The sequence below is a fragment of the Centruroides sculpturatus genome, unplaced genomic scaffold (assembly GCF_000671375.1).
Source record: "Centruroides sculpturatus isolate CEXI.00-Female unplaced genomic scaffold, Cexi_2.0 scaffold1465, whole genome shotgun sequence".
Lineage (NCBI taxonomy): Eukaryota > Metazoa > Arthropoda > Arachnida > Scorpiones > Buthidae > Centruroides > Centruroides sculpturatus.
The window spans coordinates 111,186-122,516 of NW_019385628.1; the positions used below are offsets into that span (position 1 = coordinate 111,186).

An 11,331-nucleotide genomic window follows, 5' to 3' on the forward strand; every position below is an offset into this window, starting at 1 on the left:
GACCATTTCTCAATATATTCTACAGCAATATTAAAGAAATTGATAGCCTGTTTTTCAAAAGTTTCCACTTTGGTGCTGCTTCCAGAATCAACCTTTAAGCGATTCAAGATTCGTTTTGTCGCCATTTCAATAAAATTGGATTTTTTCTTTTGATCATATTTTGTTTTGTCTCTTGTTATACAGACTTTACTTCCAGGACTGTGATGTTTGATGTTTCTATTTTTTTAATTTCAGTTTCAAATGTATTGAGCTGTGAATGCAGGAAGCAAAAATAAGCTTCACTCATTGTATCATCAAAAAAATCTTTATTAGCTTTTGATGGTTTCTCTCTTCATTGGTGAAAAAATCTTTTAATGGCTGCCACAGTTTCAATATTATTTCAACTGCTGGTAAAAGTGATAACCACCTGGTCTCAATGTAGGATAATAAGTTTTTGTGGTCAACACCAACATATTCACAAAGCTCTTTGAGTTTTTCATTCCTCTTAGTGTAGATGCTAAAGTACTTGAATATCTTGACGACTATTGATTCAACATTGACAATTGAAACATCAGTCTTCAATAACTCTTTCCAATTACGAGTTCAGTCTAAAAAACATATTATTTCTTCCAGCTCTGTTTAGGCCTCTGAAGTTAGTGTTTGCATTATCTCTGCAAAAAGCAATAAGCTTATTGTGAGCCCATGGATTTTTACGGGGCTCTTAAAAAAAATCCAAATTTAATATCAAGTGTAAAGATCTTTGGAAAAAACCCAAAGAATTTGAACTAGATCGGAGGTCACCGATTGTAATAACAATTAGATGGGAAAGTTGACACTTAGGTGTGAAGAATGCACCGTCATCATCAACAAAAGTCAATCACGTGTCAGTTTTCCCACGTGAATGATATAAAAGCTCGAATTCCTGGAAGCTCAGCGCGATCTCTCAGAAGTTATACTTGTAACTGTGCGTTTTGTCTCCATACGCTGGATCGACATAACATACGACAGAACTTCCATCGCCATTAAGGAACATATTCATCAAATGCGTGAGGTTATATCCGCATTGAGGTATTTGAATTGTTTTAGAGCTTTGAGAACTCTCTCTCAGACTAGCCGTTAAAGCTATTAGGGCATCCCTTTTTGGGTATAGTGAACTTGTGTTATCCGCAGTTACTCTTAGTTGTATCTAACCACATTTAACCTATATATTGTTATTGCCTTATGTATCCTAGCTTAGCCATTCAATAAATGTTTACTATATTGTTGAACCTGTTTCCTGTCATTTAAGGACACTTGCCAGCTTCTTCACCCCATCCCCACTCGATTTGCCCTCCTAGCCATCCAACAGACTCCGAGATCAGGTTTTATCAACCTGTTGCAGAGTAAGTGGTCAGGCAGAGATTAACTCCTGACCCGCTGCATATCTCATATTATCCATGAGAATATTTAGATTTTCAAGAGATATTTTGCAATACTTGGCAATTGTTTCAGAACATTCATTACATAAAGAAATCAATTTTAGTAATTTAGATTGCTGTCTGTTTTTTTCATTGAAGAATTGGATTACTAAGGGAAACATCTTTTCAACATTATGGTTACTGGTATCTGTAACTATTCCAAAAAACAACACCTCATTTAAATCTTTAATGCATTGTTGCACACTGCAAGGGCAAGTATATTTTTCACAATTGTTGTGGCCTTAGTTCTGGCAGTTGGTTGTTTAGTGGCTACTTTTGAGTCAGCATACATCAATGCATTCAGTTTAGTAGTACAGTACAATCTAACGAGTTAAATGATTGGTGACGTACTACTTTGTATGCTGTAGTCAGCTCAGCAGCCACAATTAAAATTTATTCTTCTGAATCTTTCTTTATCATAAAACTAGAAATATTCTTAGAAGTTGAAGCAGTCCTTGATATTTGATTTATGAAGGTTTGTAGCAATATGTTGTTGGATGTTGGATTTTCCACCATTGTTAATGGCAATATAAGAATTACAAATAGAACATAGTGCTTCAAATTCAGTTTGACCTTTCTTTATAAATGACCATCTTTAAAATGACACTTCCTCTTTGGCATTTTTTATTACAGGTATAAAAATGGTTTTACCTAAAAAAAGACTCAGTGTGCAGGAGTGAGCAATTACCGTATTTACTTTTATATAACACAGACAATCTTGCATATTGGACGAGGTGTGACTTTAAAGATCAAAATAAAGAAAATTAGATTTATTAATACAATTCTAATTTTATTTCATTTAGTCACAAAAAAACAAAAATATCAAATGCATGTAAATGCACACATTGTCCCGCAAAAATTACTGGCATTTTAAACTTAAGGAAAAATCTGGTAAAATCGATTGCATAGTTTATGTAAAGATGTACAATCAGGAACCTTTTTAGCCAATATTTAACAGTTGATTAAACTTATGAGTTTTTCTGAATTTGGATTTCCAAATAATCGTCTATTTTCACACGGAAATGGATTAAAACTTATATCGGGCTCATGTGTGATTTTGGAATTTAATTCAAAAGCTTTGCTTTTCCTATTGCTATTCACCTTTACTCCTGACAATACACAAGAACAATTCAAACAACCCAGATAAAATACTTTTGTTTTTAAACACAAGACAAATACACACTTCGCAAAAATTATTGAAAAAATGCAAAGGATCCTTCACTCATGCATATAGGTTGACCTAGGTTTTTGAAGCAGTGAAAAATGAATAAAAACCTCGTCTTATATGCAAGTAAATATAGTATTTATTTTATTACATACGTGCAAAACAAATTAGCATTCACTGAGCTCTGACAGATTGAGAGATCCGGGGTGTCACCACATGCCAGCCACCTCTCACAGAGTTTAGGGAGAAAATGGGACAAATAGTAATACAGGACTGAGTAGTGAAATACAGTGACAGTCCTGTATATATAGGACTGTATGATAACCCTATACATAGTTTTAAATCATTTTTAATGATGAATCTAATAGTGCATTCAGATTTGAAATTGAACAAAGCATTTAGAAATTATACCCAAAAGAATCTTACACTAAAAATATGTTTACCATAAATTTTTCGAATGCGATTCACTTTGATAATAAATCATATTCAAATATAGCCAAATAATGAATTATAAAACCCTGAAACAATGTTTATATTTAATCCTATATAAACAGTTTTAATGTAGTAAACCTTATTTATTTTTTCATTTCCTAATTTTATTTAATTCCCTAATTCCATTCATTCTCTAATTTCATATGAAAGGGAATTAGAGAATGAAAATAAAATATAGTTTTAATACATTAGACCTTTATGTAGGATTGAATATAAGCATTGTTTAGGTTTTTTTAATTATGTGGCTATTTTTGAATGTGAATCATTGTCAAGCAAAATGAGTCTCATTAGAAAAATTTACAGTAAACATATTTTCTTTGAAAACATTTTTTGTTATTTCCATTTTTATTAGAGCCTAGTAGATAATGATTTTTAGAATGCAATAGCACTGTAAAGTTCTGCCACAAGTTTAATGTTAAAGTGCCAACTTTGATCCTTGATACAGTATGTACAGTACAAGAATACTGGAAGCAGATTTGACAGTAAGACTCAGCATGTGAATAAAGTGCATATTACATAGACTGCAACGATGAAGCAATGTCATAATGATAATAAATTGGGAAAACAAGCATTGTCCTGTAGTTATAGTCTGTTTTAATGTGTACTTTATTCACATGTTGATTCTTCCAGTATTCTTATGGCACAACTGTCAAAATTTTCCTTATATATATATATATATACAGTAATACCTTGACTTACACTACCCCACTTACGTGAACCTGGAGTTACGCGATTTTCAAATCTCGTCAATTCCTCTTTTGTTTGAGCACCATGCAACTCTTGATCACTCACTCTCCCCACGCTATTGTTCAGCTTACATGTTCGGATGTGTCGTGCAGAATCAACACATACTTACAATTTCTTTTGTGTTATTTATTTCTGTGTTTGTTATATCTACAGAGACTTAAGAGACTCCGTGTGGTGATTTCTTGTAACCGTAAACGAATCAAAAGACGAGATAAGATTAACGAGAACATTTATTAGCTTACATACATCCGACTTAAATTTTACACAAATTGCGAAATTATACCCCGACTTACGTGGTTATTGTTTGGTCCCACCTATCACGTAAGTTCTACTAATCTGTAGTAAATATGTTTATTAAATGTACTTTTACCTTTACCAGTGTCTTCATGTACCATTCTATACACAGCTGATTCTTTATTGATAGGCTGTTCTTCTTTTAAGAANGTCAATCGTCCGAAAGAATTCCAGTCGGCAAATTTAGATTTTCGCCAGTGCTGTGGCGCTGCAATCTTTGGCTATGTCTTGGGCTACTCAAATATTTTACGTTTTTGATACTAAATTAACTTCTGAAGTATAATTTTTTATTGTTTTTATATTTTTCAATATATTTATTTTGTTTGTACAAAATAAAAAAAAATTTTTTTAATGATACAATAGTCTTCGTTAGCCTTAACAACGACGAAAATTCAATGCGAAGCGACATGCAACGGAGAAAAATTTCAACACGGGATAGGTTAATATATTTTTTCGTACATAATCGGTTATCCGAAAAATAAGTTATCCGAATGACCCCAGTCCCCAATTGATTCGGATAAACGACGCTCTACTGTAATTAATTTTTAGTGTAGTAATTATACTTTATTTCATTATATTTCATAATAAAATTATTTTTATTTGAATACATGCAGGGATTTTAAACTTGCAGGAGTAAATCGATTGTCAATAGGTATTCAGGTATGTTTCAAAAATAAATTTTGAATTTATTTGCATTAACATATATATTTAATGAAATTTCTATTTAGAATATTTCAATATATTTTTACTAAAATAAAAGTTAATTTCTTCAAAAAGATGACATTACATATAAAAAAAGTTAATAGAATTTTAAAATTGATTTTAAAAGTAAAATCACTTTAATAAATTTTTATAAAATAAATCATTTAGGCATTGGACAATCATGATTTAAAAGTAATGGGTCGAAACCATAATTCGCTAGAAGCTTTAAAATGTCTCGATATTTCCAAAAACATTTTCCCAGGATCTACTTCTTTAGATATGATATTTGGACGTCCGGGACAAAGTAGACAGTCTTGGATTGAAGAACTCTCTCAGGTAATTTGCTGATTAATCAAAGTAATTTTCGATTTTTACATTAAAATGTTACAATGTTCAAGAAAATTTAAGTTAAAGCTATGGTTATTAACTAGTCATAAAATTACTATGTTGTATGTCTATTTCATAATTAGATCATTTTATAGCAATGGAAAGAACAAGTTTATAGCTTACTAGAATGACAATTATTGCATTATATGTCTTACAAATAATTTCACAAGATGATGTAGAATTGTGAAATGTGACAGTTGTTTGAAGTTTTCTCAATTACTTTTGAAAGAGTATAGCCTCCTATTGAATATTTGACACAAATTAGTTCTGTGTTTATTTATTAGAGTAATGAACTTAGGTTAAAGTGAATATGGTTTACCTTAAACATTGGAAGCAGTGTTTTTGTGAAGACATGTAAAGGAGCTGAAAATATCCTATGCATCAACTGCAAGATATTTGAAAGTTCAGAGCTTTTGTTAAAATGTAGGTGAAATGCTATGATGAAGAAAAAATTACAATATTTTCTTCACTTGTTTAACACACAAACAAGGACCAATTTCTCACAGAAAGTTGTCTTAGGTTGCATTTCCCTTGGCAAATCGCTCAATTGTCACGTCGCCTTAATCTACCAAACCCAAAGTTAAAGCTAAATCTAAATCTTCATCTCTGAAAGTAAGTTTCGTCAGCTTTGATTTTTGAGAAAATGTTTTGGACAAACTTGGAAATGACAAGGTTTATTGTATGGGGTTATAAAATCTCCACATTTTGAAATTTGTAAGCAAATAGATGAAGGTGGTTATTTCTGGTATATATAACTGCAAAGAAACTTGTCTAGTTGATTTTTGTGGGCTTTGAGAAAATGCTTCCTGGATAGAATCAACATTTTTCTGCCCAGTGCTGGTCTTCCAGCTGCTGTTTGGTGGTGAGCACTACCAGTCTTTTGAAATTCCTTTAACCGATGTCTGATGGCATTATCTGAAAGTGGATTTTTCCATACTGAGTCTGTAACAAGGACTTTGGATTTTGTTTCAAAGAAAACAATATATATATATATACACATTGCCTTTTCTTGACATCATACTTCAAAATGGCAATTATTCATATTATCTCCAGACATCAATTTGTTGAGTACAGCATTGCAAATTAAACTTTTGTAGTTACACTTTCATATTCTGTAAGCACTTTTGTTTTGTTGTTTCTGGTTGGAAAATTATAAGTCACAGAAACCCTGACAACAATTAACTATGTGTACATTAATTATGTTTGCTTTTTTTTACTACATATGACATAAGTGAGTTGATTTTAATTTTGAATTATTCATTTCAGATTTTAAAACTTTGTGATGATCACCTTTCTATATATCAGTTGACTGTAGAAAGAGGCACAAGCTTATTTAAGCAGGTGAAAAATAAAGAAATAGTAAGTAAAACTATCTTAATAGTAGTTAAAATAGAAATAATAAAATTATTTTAAATAAATTAATATCTTCCTTACAATCAAATTAATTCTTTATTAATCTATTCAGTGGTTGTTATCAACCAATTGCTATTATTACATTAGTAATTGCTTGTGTTTTATGCACAATATTGAAAACTTACTGTATAGTTTTAAGAAATACTATATTATTAATAAATTTTTATTTATGATATTTTGACGATTGCCGCTTTAGATTATGCCCAATGATGATGAAATGGCTGATATGTATGAAGACACTGTAAAAGTTAATATTATTTAAATTAGTATACAAAATGTTTTTGTTTTTTTTTTTTTTAATTTATAATTTAAATTTTAGATTTTAACAGAAGCAAACTTCAGTCATTATGAAGTATCCAATTATGCAAGAAATGTAAGAATATTGTGATATAATAAGTACTTACTTCAATTATAGATTAAATATAAACAAATCTTAAGGGTGCTGAAAGTGTACATAACTCCTCTTACTGGAATGGAACCGAATACATTGGAATTGGTCCAGGTATTATTCATTCAGAATATTTTAAATTGGTATTCCATAAATCAGAAATTGAAACACGATTCAGGTGCACATGGCCGTTTTATATGCAGAGGAGTTGGAAATAAAATAAGAGAAGCAAGAATTCAAACTTTAGAACCTGACATTTGGATGTATGAAGTAGAAAAATACGGTCATGGGACCAGAAAAGTTGTATTTCAGTCGTCTAAAGAAATGTAATTGTTATTTTTATCTTTACATTGATATTTACAACTTAAGATTTTCATTTATAAATTTTTTGTATAATTCATTTCTAGCTTAGAAGAGCTGCTTATGATGGGTTTACGAACAAAAATGGGTATAGATAACAAAGTAAGTTCCAGAAATAAATGTTTTAAATTATAAATTATTTTTACTGAAAACTGAGAATAATTATATAATTATCAATTAAAAAACTTGGAATAAACTAAATTTGTCTTTACATCTCTATCATGTCCAATCACCAGGAACAAACAATCTTTTATTAAGATAATTATATAATTACTTTAAAATTACTGATAACAAGGAGCAGAGCATTTGACATATAAATAGAAATAATTAAAACTAAAATAACTAGTTCAGAATAACTATTTAAAACAATGGAGTCAGATTAATTATCCAATTCTTGCATAAATGTATTGTAGAAAACTACACGAAAAATCAATTTTTCTTTCCTTTGACTTACGGAGGTGTATATAACTGCAAAATTCTAAAACATTACATCAATAATGAAATAAAAATTAAAGTTAAAAAAAGTAAAAGCATACCAACTTTGCAGAGAAAAACACTTTTATTACATTTGTAAATTCCCTAAATACATTTTGCCAACGATATTTGGCCTCCTCAGTAGAGATTTTAGCATACAGTTTGAACTCCGATAATTTTCCATCGCGATTAACTATTACGAATTTTCACCTTTATATCCGACAAAAGTCTCCCAGCATGCAGCTGTCAACACACCCATATTTAAATTAACTATTATTTTGTATAATTACGGCACAATGCTCTTTAACTTTTCTTTTTATATTCTTTTCCTTATAAACAATTTTTACATTATCATTGTTAATTTCACAATTATTAATACAACAATGATGAAAGGTAGGAGAATTATTAATTTTTAATCTTACAGCTGCTAAATGTTCCAACAATCTGGTCTTCAATTTTCTCTTCGTTTTACCAATATAGAAACTTGGAATATTACTTGCGCATTGGAGTCTGTAGACCACACCTTCTTCTTCTAATGAGTCCTTTTTAATATTTCTTTTAACCATAAGATCAGATAACCTATTATTTTGAGTTGGAGCCAGTTTAATTAAATTTTGATTAAGAATTTTGTTATACTTTTCATATACTGTATGCCTTTTATATAAGGAAATAATATGTACTTATTGGTTTCTTGCTTTTCTTTCACCTTATATCTATTTAATATGAAATGGTTGTACCAGTTATGTAGTATTTTCATTGGATATCCAGTTAGAATATACTTCTTGTCTGTTGTTCCTGTTGTTCTGGAAAAAATCTTTCTTATTTCCATTAAATATATATTACGTTTTTGATTTATAGGGCAATACGATTTAAAGTTAATAACTTTTATAGCACTACATGGTTTTTCAAATTTACAATATTCAAGGTGATCTATAAATCTTGTAATTGTTGTATCTAAATAATTTATTTTATTATAATTTTTGGTTTTTCGGGTGAATTTAATATTTGAATTAATCTCATTGGCTTGTTTCAATATTTGAACAGGTGTCGTTATTACACTATTATATATAATCAATATGTCATTAACATACCTTGCAAAAAATATAATGCCCTGTAGGTTTGATAAAGTTTTGTCCGTATCTAACATGTAGATATCTGCTAATTTCGGTCCAATTACTGAACCCATGGAAATGCCAAATAATAAAAAAAAAATAATGTAAAAAGAAAAGTTAAAGAGCATTTTGCCATAATTATGCAAAATAATATGGTTAATTTAAATACAGATGTGTTGACAGAATTTGAATTTTGAAGTTATGTTACTGTGAATGACCGATAGCTGGCGAATGTCAACATTCTCCGGTGGATGTCAGCATTCACACAGTCGTTTTGTGTATGTATGAAATATTTGTTAAATATCATTATTTCTCACTTACACTGGCAAATGTCGACATTCAGCATGCACTGATGGTGCATGCTGAATGCACCATCAGTTGAATAAAAATATTTTTATTACGTTAAGACAAAAATGCAACATTTTAATATGTGAAAATAGGAGAAATCTTAATTAACAGCACATGTAAATAAACTTTTGAACCTAAAATGAACAGTACATTCTTAATCATTAAAGAAAATAATACAATAGTAAACTTACACATAAATTATGTGATCAACGTTATACAATCTCATTTATTGCAAACAACTTAAACTGCTATGGCACTTTGAATTGCACAAGAGTCCCTTGCTTTTACAACTGCATTTATTTGTGAAACACTTTTTTTTTTTGCAATGACAGCGTGTATAGCCTTGCCCTCCACTTTTCAAATTAGTTGCGGGTGCTTCTCTCAGTGATATTTCTTGAGAAGAAATCTCATCTATTGAAAGTAATTTTTCTTTACAAATTATGAACGGATTACGTTATTATGTGATTATGAAATCTGTTAATGGTGTCTTTTATTCAGATATCGCTGACCAATGACCACTCTCATCCTCCGCCACTCTATCTGACAAACCAATCCCCACCTCACGGGATCAAAAGAACAAAAACACCATTTAGTGACAAAGTGGGCAGTTTCCATCAAACTGTTGCTGGAAAAAGAGGTACGACTGTGTCCTACCTCCGGCTATCCACAAAGTATTTGGTGACAAACTGTCGCCTCTCTGTCCACATAGGCTTCTCGGGTGTCGTTTCGACCTCCACCAAAGCTTATCTGTGCTTGTCGACATACACCAGCAATTGTTCGAATGTATAATAATATAACCAAATATTCAGACTTTCACCGACATATTTTGCATTCACTGGAGAATATCGACATTCTCTAATTTTGGTCTTTCACAGTAACAGTTATATACACTCCATAAGTCAGAAAGGAAAGAAAAATTGATTTTTCGTGTATTCTTCTACTATACAATTAAGTAAGAATTGGATAAAATAACTAGGTTTTTCATACAGTAAAGCATCAATTATCTGAATAATCAAGGTGGGATAATTTTGGATAACTGATCAATCTTGATAGGCAAAGAATAAAAAGATTAATATTTAATTGTGCTGCAATTTTAAAAAATTGCAGATCTACAAATTTCCACTGGCATTCATCTGTCTGTCCTTCCTTCCATCCTTAATCTCGAGAATGGAGTTAATAGATGAAAGTCGAAATCAGATATGAAAAGCTTAGGGACAAGAGGCTCTGACTAACTATATACAAAATTTCGGTCTGGGCTGGAAGTTTGTATTTACAGTCGCCCCCCCCCATAACGTAGGTTCATATAATGCGGATTCATATATTGTGGCAAAAAAATTGCGACCGTATTCGTACAAAGACGCTAAAAGAGACTCTTAAAATGCGGTAAAACGTCATCGCTGACTCGTGTCGCGACAGGATTGGTTGAATCTGGACCAATAGTGGACGAGCAGCCAAACTACTTACATGCTACAGAGAGTTTAGGCGGGTAAGTTTAGTTTACTATTGTCTGTACAGTATATAAATTAGGTACTGTAAGTCTAATACAGTACTGTAATTTTATACATTTCTTGTGAAAAAACATTTCTTATTCAACGACCATAAAAATTATTTCTATTAATGATGTCTCCAAAGTTCAACGAATTTTTTGCAGAAAAATAACTTAGAAAACGCGCCTGCTGTTAGGTGCACTGCTCTGCGACGAAAACAAGCTTAAGCAATGGCGTCATTGAACGGTGTACACTCGGTAAGTAATCCTACAATTTTTTGTTTATAGCCTAGTTTATACGGATTATTGCCAAAAAATTGTATGTGTTTTGGAAATGTTGAGTCAAATTAGTCTAGAATCGATTAATTTTATGGAAGGAAACCTTTCAAACAGCCGTAGTCCGTAAACTGCACACGTACCGGGCTGTGATTGGCTCATGTATTTAAGGATTCCTACAACACGAAATTCTTATAAAGTGGAATGTATCTACCGCGTTATAGGGGGGGTGGATCTTGTACAGTGGTATC

General features: G+C 31.0%; 1 protein-coding gene across 5 annotated transcripts in view; it reads left to right on the top strand.

Moving 5' to 3' along the window:
- Positions 1 to 11,331, top strand: part of LOC111640729 (radical S-adenosyl methionine domain-containing protein 1, mitochondrial-like) — a 48,137-nt gene that overhangs the window by 20,439 nt on the left and 16,367 nt on the right. For 4 of the 5 annotated variants that reach the window (XM_023386772.1, XM_023386773.1, XM_023386774.1 and 1 more), the window contains 8 exons: positions 4,749 to 4,794; positions 5,005 to 5,172; positions 6,490 to 6,582; positions 6,833 to 6,883; positions 6,956 to 7,009; positions 7,075 to 7,138; positions 7,203 to 7,350; positions 7,432 to 7,486. In XM_023386772.1, coding sequence (XP_023242540.1) covers positions 4,749 to 4,794; positions 5,005 to 5,172; positions 6,490 to 6,582; positions 6,833 to 6,883; positions 6,956 to 7,009; positions 7,075 to 7,138; positions 7,203 to 7,350; positions 7,432 to 7,486 — 679 coding nt within the window. Of the gene's footprint in view, positions 1 to 4,748; positions 4,795 to 5,004; positions 5,173 to 6,489; positions 6,583 to 6,832; positions 6,884 to 6,955; positions 7,010 to 7,074; positions 7,139 to 7,202; positions 7,351 to 7,431; positions 7,487 to 10,969; positions 11,054 to 11,331 lie in introns of those variants that run through there. The other variant, XM_023386771.1, reaches the window with a different exon arrangement.